This window comes from Daucus carota, chromosome 7 (genome assembly GCF_001625215.2).
Source record: "Daucus carota subsp. sativus chromosome 7, DH1 v3.0, whole genome shotgun sequence".
Taxonomy (NCBI): Eukaryota; Viridiplantae; Streptophyta; class Magnoliopsida; order Apiales; family Apiaceae; genus Daucus; species Daucus carota.
Genome location: NC_030387.2, coordinates 30,276,870 through 30,300,554, shown reverse-complemented (window position 1 = coordinate 30,300,554; position 23,685 = coordinate 30,276,870). Strand labels below are relative to the sequence as shown.

At 38.1% G+C, this 23,685-nt stretch overlaps 4 protein-coding genes and 1 non-coding gene across 5 annotated transcripts; 2 read left to right on the top strand and 3 right to left on the bottom strand.

Moving 5' to 3' along the window:
- The first annotated feature begins 4,663 nt into the window (after window positions 1-4,663).
- On the top strand, window positions 4,664-7,106 carry LOC108193499 (transcription factor MTB1). Its single transcript, XM_064081450.1, has 2 exons — window positions 4,664-4,837; window positions 4,974-7,106. Exon 2 carries the CDS (start codon window positions 5,178-5,180, stop codon window positions 6,951-6,953), a length of 1,776 nt encoding a protein of 591 aa, XP_063937520.1. The 5' UTR covers window positions 4,664-4,837; window positions 4,974-5,177; the 3' UTR covers window positions 6,954-7,106.
- A 2,093-nt stretch (window positions 7,107-9,199) lies between these two features.
- TRNAQ-CUG (transfer RNA glutamine (anticodon CUG)) lies at window positions 9,200-9,271 on the bottom strand. Its single transcript has one exon. It is a non-coding gene; the product is annotated as a tRNA-Gln (tRNA).
- A 1,923-nt stretch (window positions 9,272-11,194) lies between these two features.
- LOC108193618 (E3 ubiquitin-protein ligase SINAT5) lies at window positions 11,195-15,835 on the top strand. The gene is made up of 3 exons (XM_017360345.2): window positions 11,195-11,522; window positions 14,557-14,943; window positions 15,229-15,835. The coding sequence occupies exons 1-3, from the start codon at window positions 11,325-11,327 to the stop codon at window positions 15,589-15,591; spliced, it is 948 nt and encodes a 315-aa protein (XP_017215834.1). The 5' UTR covers window positions 11,195-11,324; the 3' UTR covers window positions 15,592-15,835.
- Window positions 15,836-16,237: 402 nt separating this feature from the next.
- LOC108195179 (uncharacterized) lies at window positions 16,238-17,004 on the bottom strand. The gene has a single exon (XM_017362132.2). The coding sequence runs from the start codon at window positions 16,909-16,911 to the stop codon at window positions 16,324-16,326; it is 588 nt and encodes a 195-aa protein (XP_017217621.1). The 5' UTR covers window positions 16,912-17,004; the 3' UTR covers window positions 16,238-16,323.
- Window positions 17,005-18,794: 1,790 nt separating this feature from the next.
- Window positions 18,795-23,543, bottom strand: LOC108193267 (phosphatidylinositol 4-kinase gamma 4). The gene is made up of 2 exons (XM_017359856.2): window positions 21,603-23,543; window positions 18,795-19,507 (listed from the first exon to the last, which is right to left on the bottom strand). Exons 1-2 carry the CDS (start codon window positions 22,911-22,913, stop codon window positions 19,130-19,132), a joined length of 1,689 nt encoding a protein of 562 aa, XP_017215345.1. The 5' UTR covers window positions 22,914-23,543; the 3' UTR covers window positions 18,795-19,129.
- Between the last annotated feature and the right edge of the window lie 142 nt (window positions 23,544-23,685).

The following is a 23,685-nucleotide window of genomic DNA, read 5'->3' as shown; positions in this document are numbered from 1 at the left end:
CGCAGTCTTCTGGCGCCATCTTAATTTGGTTGTATCCTGAGAATGCGTCCATGAAGCTGAGCATGAGGTGCCCGGCCGTTGCGTCTATGAGTTGATCTATGCTTGGTAACGGGTACGGGTCCTTAGGACATGCCGCATTAAGGTCCGTGTAATCGACGCACATGCGCCACTTCCCGTTAGCCTTCTTTACGAGTACGACGTTTGCCACCCAATCCGGGTATGAGACCTCGCAGATCAAATCCGCGTCTAACAGTTTATCTATTTCCGCGTCGATTGCTTTTTGGCGGTCAGGCGCGAAGTTGCGCCGCTTCTGCTTTTTTGGCGCCTTCTTGGGGTCGACACTCAGTTTGTGCATGGCCACGGATTCATCGAGGCCGGGCATGTCTTTCGGGCTCCATGCAAAGACGTCCGCGTATTCGCGCAGCAAGTTTGTGAGTTCTTTTTTGAACACCGATTCCAAACCGGCCCCGATGCTGATTTTCCGCGTAGGGTCGGTGGGAGAGAGTTGAATTTGCTCTGTCGCCACGGCGGGTTTTGCCACGGGTTGCTCATCCCGTAATAAGCATTTCTTGAGCTCGGCGTCCATGCGCGGGGGTTCTTCGTGCGTGGGATCATGGGTCTCTATTACTTGCACCTCTCGGTGCCGTTTGTTCTTCCTTTGGAGGTTTTCGGCGCGTTTCTTTCGCTTCTCCCTCTTTCGCTTGTCGGCGTTTTCCCGCTTGATGTTCCCGGGCTCGGTGGCCGCTAGGACTAAGGCTATTCCATAGCATCGTTTTGAGGTTTCAGAGTCCCCTTTGATTTCGCCTATCCCCGTGGGAGTTGGAAACTTCATTTTGAGGTGTGAGGTCGATGGGATTGCTCTGAGCGCATTCAGGGTCGGTCTTCCTAGGATCATGTTGTATGAGGAGACTGCGTTGATGATGTAAAATTTGATTGTCTTGGTGATTTGGTGGGGGGGTGAGCCGAAGGTGACTGGCAGATGGGCTACGCCCGCTATAGGCACGGCGTTGTGTCCGAAACCGTATAAAGGTGTCTCCTCCAGGCAGGGTTCGGGAACCGCGTTGTTCAGGCGCAGGCGATCCCAGGTGTGCTGAAAGCAGATGTCTGCAGAGGAGCCATTATCCACCAATATTCTTTTTACCTCATTTTCTGCTATGACCAGGGATACGACTAGGGCTTCGTTGTGATCCGGGTTGATGCCCTCGTAGTCTGCGTGTGTGAAGTATATGGGGCTGTGCACCTCTCCCTGGGCGATGGCATACACTGAAGGCCCGCCTGGGGCAGGGGGTGTGACGGTGCCGCCGAAGACGGGATTGACCACATTTCGACCGTCTCGATGGTCCTGTGGTGGTGGTGGTGGCAGATCACGTGGGAGGTATTGGTTTAGGTTTCCCGCTTTAGCTTGTCGTTCCAGGAAGTGTTTGAGTGCGAGGCAGCTATCCGTAGAGTGCCCATGTGTTTCGTGATATTCGCAGTGGCGCTCTTTGTTCCGGTCCTCCGGGTTTGTCCACATGGCTGGCGGTGCTTGGTAAAATGGCTTGTTTTTAATGTCTCTTAACAGGGCAGACCGGCTGAGGCTGAACTTAGTCCAATTAGGCTCAGGGCGCTTCTCGGGGCGGAAACCCACCGCGGGGCCCAGACGATCTTTTACGGATATGTTGTTGTTTTTGTTGGCGGGAGGTCCATGTGTAGTTTGAACTTGCATTTGCTCCACGGGTTTTTGGTAGGGGGCGTGTCGTTCACGGGGGTAGTGTTTCTGATTGCTAGCGGGAGGTGCTCGTGCCCGTTTTAACACGGCCAGAGATTCCGCTTCCGTGACGGCTTGGGACGCTAGGTCATATGCCTTGGCTAATGTTGTAGGCTGGACTTCCATTAGTTTGACAACATATTTCTCGCACTCATACGGGTCAAGTCCTCTCTTCAAATGGACGAGAGCCTCTATCTCGTTTACACAGATGATCTTATTGACCGCTTCCTTGAAGCGGTTGATGTAGCTCTGCAGGGATTCCCCTTCTCTTTGCCCGATGGTTTGTAAATAGGAAGTGTGCACCTCCTGAGGTTGGTTTGCTCTGAATTTATTCAGGAATGCCCTTTTAAAGTCGGCCCAAGTGTCTATGCTCCTGGCCGGGACGCGACTGAACCACCGCTGCGCGCTTCCCCTCAGGGTGGCGGCGAAGAAACGGCATTTGGTGAGGTCGCGGTACTCGTAGTGCAGGGCCAGTTGGTTGAAGTAGCTGAGGTGTTCCTCGGGATCTCCCATCCCGTCAAAGGGGTTCAGGTTGAGGTGCTTGATGTGCCTTTGCTTTGGTTCGTCTTCGAGCCTCTTTGTAAAAGGGGATTCTCCGGCTTCACCACTGGTGCCATCCTCGAGGCGCTTCTTCAGGGCCATGAGCGTATTGAGCATGTCCGCGTTGGAGGGATTGACGCTTCCTGTGTCGTTGCGAACCTCAGGGGTCTCGGTACGACGGCCTTCGAGACGGGCGCGGGCCTTTTCGTACTCTGCTTGCTTGGCCTCGAGCTCTTTTTTCAGATCCCGGATTCTCCTATTTTCCTTCCAGGTTGAGGGGCGGTGTTGCTGGCCACCGTGGTTTTTGTGGTTCGTGTTTTGTGACGGTCCAAGGTGCGATGCTGTGGACTTTTGTGGGCGAGGTTGGCTATGAGCTTCACTTCGCTCTTCCTCGTCTCGGGGTTCATGGTTTCCGCGTGCCTCCCCCCTAGGTTGTGGGAAGGCAGATGCCACTTTTAGCATTATGTCGATCTGTTGCTGTGTGAATTTTGTCAGGTCAATGGGCCCCCCTTGAACGAGCGGGGGGGGTACTGCGTTGGTGTTTTGTCCCGCGTTTGGGATGGAGTTTCCGGATGGTGATAGGTCTTGTAGGAGTACGTCGTCGCCGACTACTTGAGCATTAGGGTTAGTAGGGTCGGGGTTTAGCGGGTTGGTATTTTGCATGTTTGGGCGAGGGTTTGCCATGTTGCTGGTCTGACTTACTATGAGTCCGGATCGAGTTTGCATAAATTCACCCAACTTCTAGGGATGCGGTTAGGTTTCTCTTAGGGAGAAGGCCCCTTCCTGGCGCGCCAAATGATAACTCCAAATCTCGTCTAGGGTTCCAATGCACTGTTCCGGGAGCTTCAGGCAAGACCTATCCTGCAAAACAACGCTACACGGGGGGTGACATCCCGTGAGGCGCCTCCGGCGTGATAATCAGTGATTTGGATATGCTTGACAAGTAAGGGAAATCAGAGAGTTTTCACTCTAAATATCTGGTGAGAGATGCCTTTGAGAGAGTTTTGAGGGGAAATTTTTACTTACCTTCCACTTTGGCTGGGGAGTGCTTTATATAGGCCCTTGGCCGCCACTGTTGCTACAGTGGCGGGAATGGGTCTATAGCCACTCCCCAGCATGGGTGGCCGTTTTGGTGCAACTACTGTCCTTTTTCCTGTCCTTTTGGGATTTGTGCATGCTTATTATCCTGTTTGCCTTGTACTCGGTAATGATGAGGTCTGACTTTGGGGATCTCCAAGTCCTGTAGCGGGGCGGGTACTGTTGACGGTTACTGTAGCGTGGTACCTTATCAATGGGTTAGTAATAATACATATTAAACGAATACGACATGAAAAGACATTTTCAACAAAAATTTATTTTAATATTTGTTAGCCAATTATATATTGTCTTTAGTTTCATTTTACTTGACTAAACCATAGATTAATATAAGTGCCAGAAGTAAAATTTATTAATATAAGTGCCAGAAGTAAAAAAAAAATGTTTATGTGAATTTAAAATAAGTGTTTTTTGGTTATAGCAAAAAAAGTGAAGTAGATTTTAGACAGTTAGTCAAGACTTATAAATAATTAAAGTGTTTTGAAAAAAAATAGAAATCATGAAACGGAGTTAAAAATCATATTTTTTTATAAGTGCTTATCGATTTTTTAAACAAACAATACCGTATGAATCTATAAAAGTTTCGCTATCACCTACCAAGTTATAATTAATTGTGTGATATTTACATGTCTTGTATTATGATTCACCACTAATAATTGCTTAAAACTTAATAAAAAATATTTTAAATATGATTTTTTTAAAGAAATATAATAAAATTTACCCATTTTTAACCCATTTATTCTTTTATCAGGATCTTACACAATACTCCCTCCGTCCCCCTGAGTAGTATATGTTGGGGGACGGGGACGCGGCACGGACTTTAATGCTCCTGTAAAGTATAGTTGTGTAATTTATTTTTAAAATTTTCTTTTTCTGAATTAAAGTTTGGATGTTATATTTTTATTCAGAAAAAGAAAATCTCAAAAATAAGTTACGGAACTATATTTTATAAGAACATTGAAATACGTGTCGAACAGTTGAAAACAAACGTATACAATTAAATGGGACAGAGGAAGTAATATCTAACACGACTCAAAATTTCCGGAAACAAAAAAGAGAGCATATTTTACTGCCAACTTTTATAAAAAGGAATAATGGAAAGTGAAGTGGAAGCAGGAAGATACACATGTCATGGACTCAACAGTGAAACACAACTTACACGTGCAGCATAATATAGTCCAAAACAGTATTGCCCATTATCATTGTTTTTCTTCAACATGTAGAACGTGGCTACAACTTGCGCAAAAGTAGTTTCAATATAGATACATCATACATGCACACATATTTTATATATACACATAGCCCCTCATTCTTCTCTTGCCGACTCATGCTTAACCTCTTTTTAACTTCACCAAAACCAACCCCTCTCTGTGTGTTTGGCTCTTTGCCTCAAACAGACTGTGTTTCTTCATATTTTCATTTCTTCACATTACTGCAAATTTTACTATATTTGAGGTACTTTTTTGCCCTGCTCTGTTGTTACTATGACTATCTCAAGTTGTGTTTTTAGGTAAATTTTTGATATTTTTTAGTTGTGTGTATTTGGTGCTTTTATGTTTACTCATGTGGGGTTTCTTGTTTCTTTGTGAAGATTTGATTTTTAGAGGTTTAGAGATATAAAGATTGAATTTTTAGCATCTGGGTGGTTTAGATTTTGGAGATGATTTGAATTTTTAGCATGTTTGTATTTGTGGTGGAGGTTGTTGCTTAGTTGGTTTATTGTTTTAAGATTTTGATTGGGTATTGAAAATTGGGGGAGTGATTTTTGTTTAGTTTCCTAATTTATTGTTGGAATATGGGGGGAACTATGTGGACTGAAGAAGATAAGGCCATGGCTGTGGAGGTTTTAGGGAAGGGTGCTTTTGATTATTTGATATCGAGCTCAGTCTCTGCTGAATGCTCATTTACGGAAGTTGAGAATGATGAGAGTTTGCAGACTAAGCTTTCAGATCTTGTGGATTGTCCCAATTTGTCTGGTTTTAGTTGGAATTATGCAATTTATTGGCAAATTTCGCGGTCTATGTCAGGTGATTTAGTTCTTGGGTGGGGAGATGGTTCTTGCAGGGAGTTGAGAGAAGAGGAGGAATCTGAAGTTAAGGGAATTCTGAGTTCTCGTCATGATGATGAATCTCAACAGAGGATGAGAAAGAATGTGCTTCAGAAGTTGCATTCCTTGTTTGGGGGTTCAGAGGACGAGTGTTATGCTTCTGGTTTGGATAGGGTTACAGATATTGAAATGTTCTTTCTTGTTTCAATGTATTTTTCATTCCCCATTGGAAAAGGTGCTCCTGGAAAGTGTTTTGGGTCGAGGAAGCATGTGTGGATTTTGGATGCGTTGAAATTATCCAATAATTACTGTTTTAGGTCAGTTTTGGCAAGAAATGCTGGTACGCAGACTTTGGTTTTGATCCCAACTGATGTTGGGGTAGTGGAATTGGGGTCAGTACGATCTTTACCTGAAAGCGTTGAGCTTGTGCAGTCAATAACATCGGCATTTTCGTCACCTCCCTCGATCAGTAAGCCCCAGCCACAGACAGCTCGTCCGGTTACGAGGGAAAATGGTGAAAACAGGCAATTCTTTGATGGAGGCATCCCTGAAAGACAAAGGATCACAAAGATTTTTGGGCAAGAATTTAATTCAAATCGGTCTGAGTTTAGACCAAAACTTGCTGTTAGGAAAGCAGACGAGAGGTCATCGGACGAATATCTGAATAAAAATAAGCTTCCATCTCCAAGTACGAGAACTTGTTTCAATGCTCAGAATTTGGCAAACTTCAACAATGGCAAGCAGGGGGAAACTGTAGAAATTTACAGCCCTCAGACTCCAACAAACAGTATTCTGAAAGGGGGTGTTCCGGACCATTTTGATTTCAAACAATTTGACTCTCAAAGGCCAGCCCCGAGGCAGATAGAATTCTCAAGGGCGAAAACAATTCCATCTTGGCCAGTTATTATCGAGTCTGAGCCTTCAGATGTTAACCCTGTCTGCAAGGAAGAGCAAGCTACCTTAGCTGATGGAAAAAGCCATCGGAAGCGGGGGAGAAAGCCTGCTAACGGAGAAGGGCCACTAAATCACGTTGAGGCGGAGAGGCAGAGGCGGGAAAGATTGAACCAACGTTTCTATGCATTGCGAGCAGTTGTTCCAAACATTTCTAAGATGGACAAAGCTTCCCTTTTAGGGGATGCGATTGCATACATTTCTGAATTGCAAAAGAAAGTGAAAGGCTTGGAATCGATTAGTAGCACTTCTAGAGATTCATCATCTTCGGATGCTAAATCAAATTTGGAATATCAAACCCAAGTTTCCCATGTAGAAATTACAGCAGCAGACAAATTAGTCAATGTAAGGGTGACATGTCCTCTAGAATCCCATCCCGTATCTCGAGTCATAGAAGCACTTCGAGAGGCACAGTTCGGTGTTATTGAGTCCAAATTCACAGCAGCAAATGATATGGTGTTCCACACATTCGTTATAAAAATGGAAGGAACAGAACAGTTGACGAAAGAAAGACTGCTGGCAGCATTTTCGCACCAAGCAAGCTCCTCGCAACCATTATCATCAGTTGGGTAAGAACCTAGAAATTAGTATCTCCCACGCATTAAACTATTTTTTATCCAAGAATTAAGACATGAGAGTAGTCCAGAAGACTTCCTCTAATGCATGTTTATAGTTTACCCATGACCTATCTGTCATAAGATTTTATTAGTTGTACTATTTTTTTTTTATAGCTTGTCTTCTGACTTCAATACCAATGAAACTCTGAATGGTACAAGTGCAGCCTAGGTATCACTGCCATGAAGATAAGCCTTTAGTTTCTTGTTTCTTTTGTTAAATTATTTGTTTATTTGCTAAAACTACAAAGAAAAGAAAACAAAATAATTGAAAATTTCTTATGGGCTCTGCCGAGAATACTTGTCTATGAATGAAAGTGACATACTTTTGTAAACATGTGAATTTAATACAAGGATAAGCAAGGAATGGCTTAAAATTTCCTTCACATGCATACCCATAAATTTATTGCTTTCTTGATTTCTTTAATTTGCATCTCCTCTTTCTTCCTTTTTTAATATGATCCTACATGTTTATTGTTTTTTGATGTAGAGGTTGGGACAGTGACCCTAGAAATAAAAGAAATACAGCACAATGTAATACTGTACATAATTTAATATGGGAAAATAGATTTTTTTGCCACTCAACTTATAGTGTTTTTAGAAACTTACCACCCAACTAATTTTTTTATTCTTTTAGTCACTAATGTTAGGTTTGGTTTTGTTTTTAACCACAAGCTTAGGTTTGGATTTGATTATTAGCATTATGATAATTTTTTGTATCAGTAATGGAATCATAATGCTGGTAATCAAATCCAAACCTAAGTTGGTGGCTAAAAATAAAACCAAACCTAACATTAGTGACTAAAAGAATAAAAAAATTAGTTGGGTGGTAAGTTTCTAAAAACACTATAAGTTGAGTGGCAAAAAAATCTATTTTCCCATTTAATATTTATTTTCGAAGTAGTTTTAAATTTTAGTTATTGGGCACAAATCATAATACATTGAATTACCTTTCAGAATCTTTGCTCTGTATAAAATCTGGATTTCTCATTGTGATACTATTTTCCCTTTATGGCGTGTGATGATACATCAGGGAAACATATTAGCACTCCATATTTGAAGATGGCAGCCATTTCTTGTCAAATCAATGAATCATGTTCAGCCATGACTTTTTCTTTCTTTCTTTCTTTCTTTCTTTTCAGTTTGAGATGATAAATCATGTTCAACAATGATAGACCCCTTTTTTTCCTTTCTTGTTTCTTGTCTGTTGGAGATAACTGGTTTATTGTATAACTGGTTTATAGTTTGATGTGGCCTGTGAGTTTAGTATACACGAACCCAGGATAGGTTTTTTTACAATGCCACACAAATATAAGTGGATTTTTAGAAAATGTGGTCAATCTGCCCGTATGCACAAGACCACCTCCACTTACGGGTCTCATTAAATTTTTTCCATTTTTTTTATAATACTTGTTAATAGTTATAATGTGATATATTAGGCTTAATCGAAATAAATAAATGAAATTCAAATAATTCGAGTAAATAAATGTTATCCAAACAAATTAAAAAATATATATAAATTTATAACAATGGAGGATATTAGAGAATACAATTCAACAGTCGGATAGTAATGGAAATCAGTGGGATATGATTTGACAGTTTCTATTACTCCCTTCGTCCCGATCAATTTTATACAGTTTCTTTTTTGGGATGTCTCATCATTTCTATACATTCCCAAAATAGCAACTTTTTATAATATAAAACACTACTACACCCACTACATTCTCTCATTATCTCCATTATATAATAATAAAAACACTATTACACACACTACTTTACTCCACTATCTCAAATCTATTATTAAAAAATATGTGGGTCCCACCACTATACCTACTTTCCATTTAACTTTACTCATTTCTTATACTTTTTCTTGGTCTCCGTGTCCGATCCCAATGTATATAATTCATTGGGACGGAGGGAGTAACTTTTATCACAAATGGGGATGATCATGAAAACGGGTATTTGCCCTCATTATCATTATATCCGTCATTAATATCCAGATCCGAAAAGTGATCTCAAAACGTTTTGAATATTTATAAAAAAATGCTACATTTACATCATCTATTATTCTGTTGGGGTAAAAAAAACAGAGCCTACCTGTGATTTATACTTTGAAGCTGATGTTTTCGTAAGACTTGTCAACTTAAATTAGAGTCTGGGCTTCTGAAACAAAGTGGGGTTGTGTTAAATAAAACGCAAAAAGGCAGGTTCCACCGAGAATTGAACTCGGGTTACCAGATTCAGAGTCTGATGTCCTAACCGCTAGACCATGGAACCGGATTGGTTAGAGTGCGTGTTTTTCGTTATTTAAATGCGATTGTCTCGTTTTAATAAAAACTAAAAATGTGCATCTATCCAAAATTCTTCCCACTTGGGGAGTTTGTAGCTGGCAAGTTTATTGTGAATGCAAGTGTGTATAAATATTAAATAAAATCATAATCAATTAAATGATAATAAGTGTTATTTTAGAATCGTTTTGAAAATAGGTTGAGGTTTTCCAGAGTAACAGTTTTCATGTTTACGGACCTCCCGCAAATGGTACAAGAGCTCTACCACCACACCATCCTGTTGGCTTATCAAATTAAAGTTACCATCCATTTGGAGCTATACCCATCAATTAGGGTCAAATTCCTATATTTATAGGATTAAAATTTTGATCCAATTATTTTGTGTTGTGCTGATACTTATTATAAAATTTTACATATTTTTCTAATTTGTTGACAAATGTTTTTTTTCCTGTTAAGTTGAGGATTTTACTCTGGCAAGTACCAACAAAGATATGGGAAGCTGTTGCCATGTTATGTAGTGGTTGTTTGTCTGGGACTCATAAATCCAGCTTCTGGATTATAAATTAAGAGAACTTATTCGTACTGTTTGTGTAATATGTCAAGAAGCACTTATAAAAAGCTAGGAATGCTAGCTTTTGTTTCAGGGTTTCTACTCCCAAACACTTTAATCACTTATAAGTCTTATATTGCTTCTAACTTCTACTCCACTTATTTATTTTAAGCAAAAAGCACTTATTTTAAGTTCACCCAAACGACCCCGAAATATTTGTCTACTCTAAGAACAGAAGTATTGGATCTTGTGACTTGTCCGGAGGATCCATATAACTTTAGGGAACATAATTTATGGAATTAAGAATGTCCAGCCCTATATTGATATTTGTTGCCTTCAAATCTTTGATTATTTGGGACAAATCCAGCTAAATAAATGGTAAAACCAGTACCAAACAAATTACAATTTGACAACTACCATGTTATATTATCATTATCCAAAGAGCCACTCTAGTTTTGCCTTTATTTTTCCATGCATAGATCCAAGTATCTATAACATGAAAAAAATTATTTGATAATATATGACCTTTTTCAACAAAAAAATTGCCAATAATAAACAACCGGGTGATATAAAATTGAGATATTTTGTGAGTAAAAAAATTATAAATTACATTCAGGTAACATAACATAAGATTAAATATTTTGAAAGTACAATAATAATATTATAGTTGAATATAAGTTAATATTATAGTTTAATATATGAATAACTAAATCATTTCTTCATATTAAGTTATTTTTTTATTTTTATTTTGAAACCATTCATATTAAGTTATTTAATTTAAATCTGGATAATGAAGATCCAAAAGCGATCTAGACTGTATTTGACTCAATTTATAATTTATGATTTAACGTGATTCAATGTGATAAGTTGTAACTTATGTTTGAATAATTTTTACATATTAATGACTTATGAGTTATTAAAAATATTATAATAAAAATTAGAATGATTTATGTCTTATAAATAGTTTTTATCAAATTTTTTTAAAATAATGAAGTTACTGAAAAAAACATTTTAAACTAATTTATGATTTTAAGTCAAATTGAAATATTCCGACTTTAAACCAGTTTCTAATTATTACACAAATAAATATTTTTTAATTTAAAGTCAAAAATTTTAATTTTAATCCATCCTAAACTAGAATCATCATGTCATTTGAACCAACCGAGAAAAATTTAAAATAATTTGTCCTAAACTTAAGTTTTTGGATAATAAATGATATTAAAATAAAGGCAAAATAATTAAATGTGCCGCAGAGCTTACTAACTAAATTTCTGAATTCATTCTCAAAAAAAAAAAAAACAAAAAAAAAACTAAATTTCTGAATTTAACTGCCAAAATAATCATCAAAAAGTCGTCAACCCCTCTCTCTCTCTCTCTCTCTCTCTCTCTCTCTCTCTCTCTCTCTCGCCTGTTTCCCTTCTTCTGCATCATATTTATATGTAAACTCATGAAGTCTACATACATGTGATATACACACACTAAGACAGAAAATATGATGGATTTGGATGATAGCATAGAATGCATTTCAACTTCTGATTTGGATGAATCTGTTCTGTCTCCTCACTTGTCTTCATCTACAAAGCCCTATTTCAACAAATCCCCAAATGGGTTTATTCATCGAACCACAAGTGTTCATGAGCTTCTTGAGTGCCCTGTTTGTACTAATTCAATGTACCCACCTATTCACCAGGTTTGTTCTTTTTATAATCTCGATTCATGGGTTTTTTTTGATTTTCTTTTAATTAATCATTTGGGTTTTTGTTTTGTGATTTTCTAGTGATGGTGTTTCTTGTTTTAGGTTTCAAGATTGGATTTTTGTGGACTTAAATGATTGTTTACTCTATGTTCTTATGATTGTTTTGTGAAATTCTCTGGTGTTTTGATTTGGGTATTAGTTGAGTTGGGTTTTATTGTTTAATTTTATGTGTTTAGGTGGCTTTCTTTATTTTTCTGTCATATGGAGTAGGATCATTTGGACATATGGACTTGATAAACACCAAGTACAAAGGCCTGAATTGACGATTTTAGGAAGGAAATAACAAAATTAATAGTTATTGATTGGATTTGCTTGAAATTATGAATGAGATGCACATTTTTGAAATGGGCATCCCTTTTATATAAGAATTGCATTTTGTAGTTGGGTATCCAGATCTTTTTAATAAATAGGATACACATTTGAAGGAGTATTCCACCAATACAAAGTGTACACGCACACGCTCTTTAATGGAATATCTCATATACGAATCATTCTACAGCGTATTCGCCAGCATTTTAGAAATGTTAGTTCCCATACTTCACCCACATTCAGTACATATGTCAGTTATCACATATACTGATGTGAATAGGCTGAGAGAGAACTGTTGTGGTTTTTCACTCGCTTTGTAATTGTATTTTGTTGTTTGTGCAGTACACACTTCTGTTACAGATTTCAAAATTAGTATTGTAACTCTTGTGCTGTGAACAATATTAAAGAAGAGGGGAGGGGAGGGGGGGGGGGGGGGGGGTTCAGAAAGGAGAGTACAAATTTTGTATGATGAATATTTTTGTGAAGAAAAGTGGATCATTTGTTCTCAAGATTGAGCTCTAGAACTAATGGCTATGAATGGAATGAAGGATGAAATGACCATTATTAATGTTTACCCATTAAAATAGTATAGAATTTATTTCATCCACTCAACCAAAGACAACATTGGACACATATATAGAAAGGAGCTTGTAGATGACATGTAAGCCATATTTACAGGCATTGTTACCTGGGCTCTGCTGGATTTGTCCAAAACAGTTGAGTGTTCGAGTTTCGAACTCGGCAATATTGCGAAACTTTTTATGTTTTTGCCTGAAACAAGCGTCCAAGTGTCCATACCAATGTCTGAGTGTCCGACTTTGGTACTCGAGGCGAAATGTGGAATCTGGGTAACAATGTGTGCATGGAAAGGCGTCTAATCGGACACTTATACATTCCCTATGGACTGACTTAGTACTCCTTAGAATTTGACGATTTCAATAGTGATGTGAAGTTCCAACACGACCGCCATCGTTTTAGTGTTGAAAACCAGAGACGGGTACTTAAAGTAAATAGAACCTTCGAGGACCATAGGAGATAAATCATTCTCATAGTGAAGTATATGTCGCAATTTAAAAGCTGATACTGTGAAATTCAAATACTGTACTGCTGTCATATCAAGTAACTTATAATAAGTTATAATGAAGTACTTGGTGAAACATATAACTTTCTAACCTGGATAAGAAGTATAACTTCTGTTTGTTAATATAGTTCAGCATAGCAGGATTAGTTCCCTTTCCGCCATCAGAAATTATTAAATTCACATGCATCTGTTTTGTATATGTTTTTAGCAATTGTCTTAAATACTTATAAGAATACCTAAATTTGTGAATATTTTGTTTCACAATTTTTTCTCAAAGATGAAAAAGAAACAAATGTAGTAAATGTGTTCAATTTTAGAAACAAACCACACACAACCAATTAATTTGAGATGGAGATTAGGAGCGTCAGTGAAATTTTGTTTTGCACGCAGTTGTCAACTTCTCGTACACTCTTCTTGACTTAAAGAGTATATTGTTCCACTTTTTCATTCTGGAATTCTGCACTTGGTGTCTTTTTTTTTATGTGTAAGCAACTAAAATTCATGAGAGGTTAGTTTAGCATTATTATGTAGATCTTTCAAAAGTTGTACCCAAGTTGACTGTACTCCTATTTACCTTCTCCATATCTGGAAATTGACGATCAGAGTGGTGCAGCCTACAGGAATCTATTCTCTTGATGACACTGTTGTTTCAGGTCCTTTCATCATGATATGTACAGTAGGATTTTCCAATTTGGTGTAGCCTTGTGTTTAATTAGTTATCACTATAAAAAAACTTGGCCTTCATATTTACGGGTCAGTCTATTTAACTACAACTTCTAAACTTTTTGTAATGGATGCTGAATTTTTTCGTGGTCGCAGTTTTTGATAGTGATGAAAAAAATTTCCAGAGAAAGGTTTGTTACTAGCGGTGATCGTATACTCTAAATATAGGATTGTTTTTTCTTCTGCATATATCATTTTGGAAGTCTGCTGAGTACTATATGATAGACTAATATATAGAGAAGTTATCCTAAATTCTTTATTACAGTGTAAATGGTTTGCTCATGTATGACAATGATGATCATATATGAATGTTGTGGTAGCAACTTTTGGATAAGGTTGCTTTTCTGAATTTTAATGTGTTTCCAGTATAACTTTATATTCGGTAATCGAAGGTCACTGCAGTTTTAGCTTATAAGATATTGTAGTTTATATTAGACTATAAAGTGTTGGGTTTTTTTTTCAAAATAATAGATAGGGGGAGCTTCTCTTTTGTATTGCCTTGTGTTTCTTGTGGTCCGGTAAGGTTACTAACATTGTTGCTGCTACTTAAATTTCACGGACTATTATTGCCACCAAAGTCTAGATAATTGATCTCGTGAACTTTATAAATCAGAAGGATCGTTGGCTTTAGCCGTAGTGATGATTGGATCTTTTACTATAGGCTAATTATGAACTGACTTCCTTCACCCCAAAACTTATCCTTTGGTGCAAATTCTGATAATAAGTTATGACAAATGTCATCTTTATATTAATAATTTTATTAAAAATTTAAGATGGTTGCTTTGAGTCTGACAATATTGTGCTATGTGTTTGCCTTTGTTCTTGTTGATAAAAATTTGTCGTTTGAATATGCAGTGTCATAATGGTCACACACTATGTTCTAAGTGTAAAACAATGGTACACAACCGTTGCCCCACTTGTAGACAGGAGCTTGGTGATATAAGGTGTCTTGCGTTGGAGAAGGTAGCTGAATCCCTTAAACTGCCTTGCAAGTATTGCTCCCTGGGTTGCCCTGAGATATTTCCCTACTACAGCAAGTTGAAACATGAAGCTGTCTGTAATTTTAGGCCATACACCTGCCCATACGCTGGATCAGACTGCTCAGTTGTTGGGGATATTCCATATCTAGTCAATCATTTACGGGACGATCACAAAGTAGACATGCACTTGGGATGCACCTTTAATCATCGTTACGTCAAATCCAATCCACGTGAAGTGGAAAACGCCACCTGGATGTTAACTGTAAGTGTTTATACAAAATTGTTATTGAGCCATCTTAAATATGAAGCTTCGTTTTTGTGTGTTGTGAGTAATAAATAGATATGAAACTTTCATTACATTCATAAAAACCTCCCCATATTTGTGTTATTCTTTTATTGTTCACAATATGAAACATAGTCTAGAACTGTAATATTGTTTATACCCTGAACTTGAATTTTGCTCAAAATGTGATGGCACAGTTATAAAACTGTGAAAGTGATATCTTCTAATGTCAAAATATAACCTTTCTTCTCCTTTTTTTTTTAGGTCTTCAATTGTTTTGGACAGTATTTCTGTCTCCATTTTGAAGCTTTTCAGCTCGGCATGGCTCCTGTATATATGGCTTTTCTGCGATATATGGGTGATGAGGCAGACGCTCGAAACTACACCTACAGTTTAGAAGTTGGAGGGAATGGCCGCAAACTGACTTGGGAGGGTACCCCGCGAAGCATAAGGGATAGTCACAGAAAGGTTAGGGATAGCCACGACGGACTCATCATTCAGCGTAACATGGCACTCTTCTTTTCTGGGGGCGACAGGAAAGAACTGAAGTTGAGAGTTACTGGGCGTATATGGAAGGAACAGCAAAACCAAGAGATCGGAGTGTGTATACCAAATAATTGTAGCTAGGACATGTTAATTGGCATTACTTCTTTCTCTCGTGTCGATGTTTTCGTGTGCTGAACTTGAGTTCATTTTATCAGCATAGTGAAAACATGAAAGTTGTTAAATTATGTACATGATTGCCTGCTGTAGGTTGAATGCATTATTTAATAAACTTTCTTGTTACCCAGTTGCTGATACTGTAAGTTAAGACCAGAAGACGATGTATGATTTTGGAGCAGGCGTATGAATGAAAATCTCTCTTTCATCAGTTTGTTTATATCTTAATATCTGATATGTATGTCAATTTCCGTTCATTTACACACCTTTCCTACATACTAAATTTGGTTTTTCGGTGATGCCTTTAATCAAATGACATCAAGAACTCATTCTAATTTTATGAAAATTTGACATCGAGAACTAAGTTGTAAGATATCGAGAACTTGTAAGATATCGAGAACTCATAAGAGATATTGAATTCAATATCGAAGAGAACTTGTAAGATATTGAGAACTCATAAGAGATATCGAGTTCGATATCGAAAATTTATAAGATATCGAGAACTCATAAGTAAAGAGATATGGATGCGGAGAACTCGTTTCAATTTTATGAAAATATAACCTCTAAATAAACAGATTTTGAAAATTCATTAATATTCCGCAGCTCGAGTCACTTTCAAGTAAAATCTTAATATAATATATACAAATTATGGAATGATATATTAGAGTTGAATACAATCTCTACAAAAAGAAGCAAACACTAACAATGAAGAGCTAGAACAGAACCATCAGTGACTCTAACATCAACACTACACTTAACCTCACTCTCCACTCTATGAGTAAACACTTTCAAAACCCTAACTCTCCCAACCAATTTCATCTTCGTCTCTATCTCCATCACATCCCCCGCCGCCACAACGCCGTCGCCGAACGCCACCGCCGCCGATACTTTCCCTCTCTCCGGCACCGGGAACCTATCCACCTGGAATTTCGCCGACATCTGCTGGCTCCTACCGGCGTAAATCCTCCCGGCCGGAATGAAGACGAAGCCGACCGGATCGCCGGAGTAATCGAGCTGTAACGAGCTGTCGTAATGCGTGAAGGTGTCGCGGTTGGGGTTGGTGACGGTGACGAACTGGAAGAAGGTGAAGTTGACGGTGCCGTTGGAGAGCGTGAAGGTGGGGAACTGGACGGCGTTCACGGCGATTCGAGGGTGCTTGGGCTTGAATAAGAGGAAGTAGACGGTGGTGATGGCGACGGCGATGAGGAGGAGGAAGACGGCGGCGACGAGGCAGGAGGCGAGGTTGGTGCGGCCGCGGCGAGGCTTGGATCTGTAGGGATCGTCCATGGCCGAGGAGGTTAGAGAGAGAGAAAGTGGAGAGAGAGAGTGTTTGAAAAGTGTTTAGATTGTTGAAGGAAGTATAGTTTGTAAGATACGCACAAGATAAGTTTGTGTGTGTTTTGAATGCGGTAAGATGTTTTTAGCGGTAATTCTTTGCGGGAAATGAGTCAGGTGTTTTTAACTCTTAGGTAAATAAATTTAAAAATACTAATAATAATATAATATTCATTGATATCCGAAGTATGGTTTATATTTCAAATATCTATATATAATAAACTAATATAAAATTATTTAAATCCTAGATGTCACATTCATAATGAGGAAGTTATCTTCTTCTAGAATGTGTGTAAAATTTATTTGTTTGTTTGATTAAATGTAAGAGTCCGTTTGAAAATCTGCATTTTATTTTAAATGACAGAATTTGATTTATCATTTCAAAATTCTAATATTTATATTAATATTTGAACGGTTTTTGTATGATGTGCCCATGGGCACACATTAAGCACTAACTCCTATGAGTTTGGTGCATTTTAATTTGGTCATCTAATCATAAATAAGGATGCCCCCTGCATATGCATCAAGTCTACCAATCAAAATCCACCAAATTTATCAAATTTAGTGCTTAATGTGTGCCCATAGGCAAATACCAGAAAGACCCATATTTGAATATTCTGAATTTCAAATGAAATTCAAATTCATATTTTCAACAAGTTATTTGTTCAAATTCAGAAGTTAATTATTTGGGTAATTGTGTTGCCAAAACTGGTAGCTCATGCAACCCTTGCTCCCCATCCGTTTGGACTTAAATCTTCCACCTCTCGCAGCACAAGACCCTTTAACTTACCAATTATTACGAGCTCATGACCTTCAAGTAACTCATGTGCTCCCTTCTCTACTCTGGGAAGTAACTCATGGACTTCAATTTTTATTTTAATAAATAAAATCAGTTGAGAGAATCTGACAGGATAAGCTTTTTCCTGAATAGAATTCCTTGTGGCCGTTACTGTGGAGACATCGCTGTGACCGTTATTTGTACTTTTGAACATCGATGGTGACGGCTCCTTCAAATTTCTAACCACCCTAAACACAATCTTTACAAAACTAACCACCCTTTTTTTCACTTCACAGAACTGACCACCCTAATTCAATCAAGCTATGGGCGAACATGTGCAAGCTTTTTTTTAATGAACGCCCCTCCCAAGGGCGAACACTAAAACAGGATTCTTATATGTTCGCCCTCCCCATGGGCGAACATATAAGGGTTTCCCTCAACAATCGATGCGGAGTCCCTCTGGTGTTTCATTGTATGTGTTGTCAGCACATTCACTAGCTGAGATTTATATATTTATGTGAAAAGAATAGCACCACAATACAATATTTATGTGAAAAGACTTGCTTCATTGCCACCACCTCGCTATTCTTTTCACATAAATATATAAATCTCAGCTAGTGAATGTGCTGACAACACATACAATGAAACACCAGAGGGACTCCGCATCGATTGTTGAGGGAAACCCTTATATGTTCGCCCATGGGGAGGGCGAACATATAAGAATCCTGTTTTAGTGTTCGCCCTTGGGAGGGGCGTTCATTAAAAAAAAGCTTGCACATGTTCGCCCATAGCTTGATTGAATTAGGGTGGTCAGTTCTGTGAAGTGAAAAAAAGGGTGGTTAGTTTTATAAAGATTGTGTTTAGGGTGGTTAGAAATTTGAAGGAGCCGATGGTGACCTTCACCAATATATTGTTGGTGCCACGTTTGTGTTTACCATGATTCGTACTTGCTTATTTACCTGCATTTGTAAACTCAGATGCTCATCATACTCCACTAGTTGCAAAAATTCGAACCCTCATACTTTTATGCTTCCACCTTAATCTTCAGCTAATGATATCATAAAGAATAAGTAACATTAATTCCACAAAAACAAAAAACCATTACTAACTCAGATCTTTTATCAAGACGAGGACATACAAGAAAAGGTTTATCCAACTGTACTAGTACTATACTACCAGGGCAACAACAGAGCTTGATAATTATTATAATCAAATCCCAAAGTGAAAGAAAAGATGAGGATGAGTTATTTGTGTTCCAGTTAATTGCTGAAATGAGTTTCTAAACACGAGACATATTTGAAAGATAAATAATCGGTTAACTGAAACATATGGATGACATGTTTAGACACTTGACTTATGCACACATATATACCATCTGCTCTTTCTGGACCTTTATTTGGTCATCTCATCAAGGCGGCGATCCATGATCTGGGAGACTGATTCAAGGAATGTAGCTTCACTCGTGAAAGGAAGAACTGAATCCTCAGCTTCCTGGACAATCTCTTCGATTATAGATTCCTTGTTCAAGGTTTCCCGGCACATGATGGATCCGATGTCAAAGGGCGTGAGACCTCTCTCCACACCTTTCTTTAAAAGCATAGTTGAGATGCGGAGGGTACGAGCATATTCTACAGGTAGATCCCATCCATGAAACTTGAGTAACGCAATGTCTTCTTCTGCATCCAGTGACTTGATGTACTCTACGGTGTCAGGACTGTAAGGCTTACGAGTTTGAGGCCAGTAGAGCCAGTCGAATGTGCAATCTTCAAACTAGTTGAATAGTAAAATAAAATAAAAATAAGGGTTAGTATTATCTCAGTACCTAAACGATGAAAGATGAAAGCAGTATGTGCAGTCAATTCTGTAATTACATTGTTTTCTACCTAAAGAGCTGCAGTATAGATTGTTAAGAAAGAAACAAACTAAGAAATAAATTACATAAACATGTATCCCTGAAATAGTATAAACTTGCATTCCACTCCATCCTACTTCACTTTTACACCCTCATTTTTTACAGTGGAGGGGTACAGGGGTGGTGGTGGTTATGAAGCAGCTAAAGATGATGTTTATCTCCCAGAACAATACAAACAAGCAGCCATTATAAAAAGCATTAGGCTTGTTTTTCTTACCAGGAAGATAAACACAAGGGGAAACAACGCCAGTTCACATAACACAAGTTTTACAAAATAATGCACCTCTACATAAGAAAAACCTCTGTAATTGAGAAATAATACAACCCTCCTCTAAATTTATGTATGTTCAGTTGTTGCTCTCCAAATGATAATAAATCAGAATGTTTCAGTTTATGCTCCTACCTATTATCTGGATATACGAAGAAAGATGTTTTTATATCCGTATGCTTTGTATTGTTCGATTTATTTATTTTATTTGATTATTCGGATATACCAACTAGTTACGAAATCGCATTGATCATTAGCCATTACTAATAGATATCCCCAGATATCTATTTAGTGCTTCGAGGGTCTCTTTTTTTAGTTTTAAAAGAAAGACAAGAGCTAAGTCTATTTTGTACTCTATCAGTGTATCCTTTATCCCTACAAAATACCCAGACGAAATAGAACGCTTTGTTTATGTCTTGGGTTGGAACAAATTACTATAATTCGTCCCCGCCTACGGATTAGTAGACATTTTTCACAAATTTTACGATTCTCCACATTGAACCTCCTGAGCTAACAATAGGCCATCTCTAACCACATAGAACTCAGCTGAGAGAGGACTTGATTCGGATATGATGAATATCTCTTTGCTCATAACAAATCACCAAACTCAGCAATTACTTCACCAAACCTCTCCGCTTATGGACAGGCAATATAACTTCAGGGTTAAGGAGAAAAGATTCCAGCCTACTGACAATATAGCCATTTCCACAGACAAACAAAATGAATTTTTTACTATGATCTTTTATAGTCTCACTTCGTAATACTTGTGCAGTCCTTCTAGACTCCAACTGTGCTTCATAAATAGTCTACCAACGGGGTCTCCCTCATAACATACCATCCTTCCATAGCATAGAAGGATGATGTACAATCAGAATTATAAGAGTGATATACTGATCAAGTTATACTTGTGTTTCTTTTGTTAATCCTTTCTACAAGACCTACGGCGAGACAGAAGAGTGTATTTGGAGGAGAAAAGATACAAGCCTACTGAGAGGAATTATTTACTACGATCTTTTGCATTATCATTTCATACTCGTGCACACCTTCTAGACTTCAACTGTGCTTAATAACAAGTCTACCCACCTCTATGCGCGATGCATCTAGATTAACACAGCACAAGGTATACATAAAACAAACTATTACATAGACCGGCGAATGGGCAAGTATTCAGATTTTAACAAAAATATATACTCGACCCTACTCCACTATAAACCTTCTTAAAATAAAAACTATTAACTAAAAACTAAAATAAAAAAATTTTCTAAATCACATCGAAATATAGCACATATGGTATGCAAAATTGATCGCTGGGAGATGGAAAATACAGTGAAGTCATATTTTAGTTTTTATTTACTAATTAAATATTTGATGGATAATGCGGTTGGTACACATGTATTTTGTGCGTATATATAGGTGTTCTCTATTGGACCCTATATAAGATGGTTTTCCATGAAGTATGACACACTTTGTACATATCTATATAGTAAGAGGAAAATATGAAAGCACTACAAATAACAACTGATAAGCACTTGCAAATAAAATGAAATTCTTAACATGATAACAAGAATCAAAGCATAGAGAGTTGGGTGAAATCTAAAATAATCAGGATTATCATATGAACATACTACTCCATAAGACAAGTATGATTTAAATAAAAGAAATGATAACAAAGTTAGGATACATACGCTTTTGGGCAGACAGTAGCCATGATCTATTGGAATCAAAATAGTCTTTCCCTCCTCATCCTTGGTCAGCAATATGTTGCCAGCATGCCTATCCGCATTCGCCATTCTTATATCCAGTACTGATATTTTATGTACCTCCTCCACTGGGAATGAACTTGGTCCCATGTCCTCGCAACTTCCATTGTTATCCATGAACATCTGCAAGGACCCTATCTTTTTTATCACGTTCTCCCGATGATTAAATCCCATGTGCCGACATTTGGCCATAACTGTAGGAGGCACACCGGCAAAACCATTCTTCTCACCAAATAAGGAGCGTAGACCAGACTTGGGATGATCCAAAACATAGGCAGCTACTTCCCTAACTGCACCCTCCCCAACACTTGTGCCTTTCTTTAACCCTTCACCATTCTCAGATAATGGCAAACCCTGTGGGTTATTCATAGCCATAGGCTCCTCATCAATTGGCTTAAAAACAGAGAGATACTTGCTCCCTGTTGAATTCTGCATGAAGTATGTTCCCCCTGTACCCTCTGAAGATTTTACAGGACATTTGCCGCTATCCAATCCTTCAGCTGTAGATTTAATCATATCCTGAATTGCAGAAGACAACTCAACCTTTGGGTTAATAACTATTGGTTCCAACAAGACATCTCTCTCTGCAGTCTTCTGGCGAACTTCCTTGTCAAAGTTTTTTGTTTCATGCAACTGTGGTGCTGCAATAGAAAGCTCAAAATTCTTGTCCCGGGGTGTTGTTCTGATTTCTGCAGATCTCCGGACAAACAAATGAATCACTGCTTCATTATGCTTAGAGATATCATTTATGAACCTCTGATCATCAAGCTGCTCTCCATTGAAAAATACTTGTTGCTCATCGACATTAGCGAATTTCTTATTCTTTTTAGCAATCCGACGCTTCACATAAGCAACATTACGTTTCCGCTTGACTAGCAAAGTAAACTCTTCACCACAAGAAGTCTTAACACTGATCACTTGAAGCTCAGCAAGACGAATCACCAAATGGAGCACATTTCCATTCTCGATCCCGTAATCACGGAGCAACGAATATCCCCTCGCCAGTTCTCTTCCTTTGCAAATCAACCTTTCAACCTTGGCACCAAACCCTTTAGAGGACTTAATCTTAAGCTTCACAGATTCAACCGATTCCGATTTCAGAACCCTCATAGGAACCAATGAACCCGACATAGCCACGTAAATGTGGATGGAATCGTCCAATTCAGAGCTTAGTACAGGTGATACAACTCGAAAGTCCTCACGGTTTCGAATTGCAACAATACCAGCTGATGACATTACTTAACCCTAAAAACAATCCCAACCCAAATCCTAAAACACCCTAAATTTCACCAATCAGGATATTAAACCTGACTCAATATTCAACTTTCCTTTACATTTCATCCAATAAACAATAACAAACTGTACAAGAATCAGAAAAACAAAAAAAACCACAACCCAAAATCTAAAGTTTGATGTTATTGATGAATCAAGAAGACAAAAGAATCAAACCCCAGATATTCAAAGTATTCAAAATGTTACCTTATAAAAAGGTTAAGGATTTGAAGACTTGAATTACATAACAAGAAAATCATATAGTCTCTTAAAAGAACCTTAAGGGTTTTACAAATTGATACAGGGGATCCTTACCAGAGACAAAAGCAAGAACCAAAGAAAATGGTGACGATACAGAAGCGTATATCTAACTGTCACACCAATTGTTTGGCTTCCATTTTTTTACGGGTTCAACGCAGATTTTTTGGCTTTTTCAGACAGACTTCTCAGCTCAGACAAAAAATGATCCGTTGATGTCACACTTAAGGTGATACTTAATACTCGTGAGTTTATGACCCGTTGGGCTTAACGACGTTACAATCGACTAGGAGCCTCTTAACGGTTGCACACGGATGGATAATAGTAGTAATTCTTTTGGTAATTACACACTTGCGCGCACTAATCTTTGTTTTTGAAAAAGTTACATCACTTGCGCCTCCTCGACCGGTTCGAAACTTGAAACTTGACCCGCTGGGCTCGAATTAGAGTACTAATATTTATAAACATACAAATATTC

Excerpts from the sequence above, each read along its gene's own strand:
- LOC108193499 (XM_064081450.1), top strand. The coding sequence starts at position 5,178 with ATGGGGGGAACTATGTGGACTGAAGAAGATAAGGCCATGGCTGTGGAG.
- LOC108193267 (XM_017359856.2), bottom strand. The coding sequence starts at position 22,913 with ATGTCATCAGCTGGTATTGTTGCAATTCGAAACCGTGAGGACTTTCGA. Across the intron at positions 19,508-21,602 it reads GCTACTGTCTGCCCAAAAGC|TTTGAAGATTGCACATTCGA; the intron begins GTATGTATCCTA and ends CTATTCAACTAG.
- LOC108195179 (XM_017362132.2), bottom strand. The coding sequence starts at position 16,911 with ATGGACGATCCCTACAGATCCAAGCCTCGCCGCGGCCGCACCAACCTC.
- LOC108193618 (XM_017360345.2), top strand. The coding sequence starts at position 11,325 with ATGATGGATTTGGATGATAGCATAGAATGCATTTCAACTTCTGATTTG. Across the intron at positions 11,523-14,556 it reads TGTACCCACCTATTCACCAG|TGTCATAATGGTCACACACT; the intron begins GTTTGTTCTTTT and ends TTGAATATGCAG. Across the intron at positions 14,944-15,228 it reads ACGCCACCTGGATGTTAACT|GTCTTCAATTGTTTTGGACA; the intron begins GTAAGTGTTTAT and ends TTTTTTTTTTAG.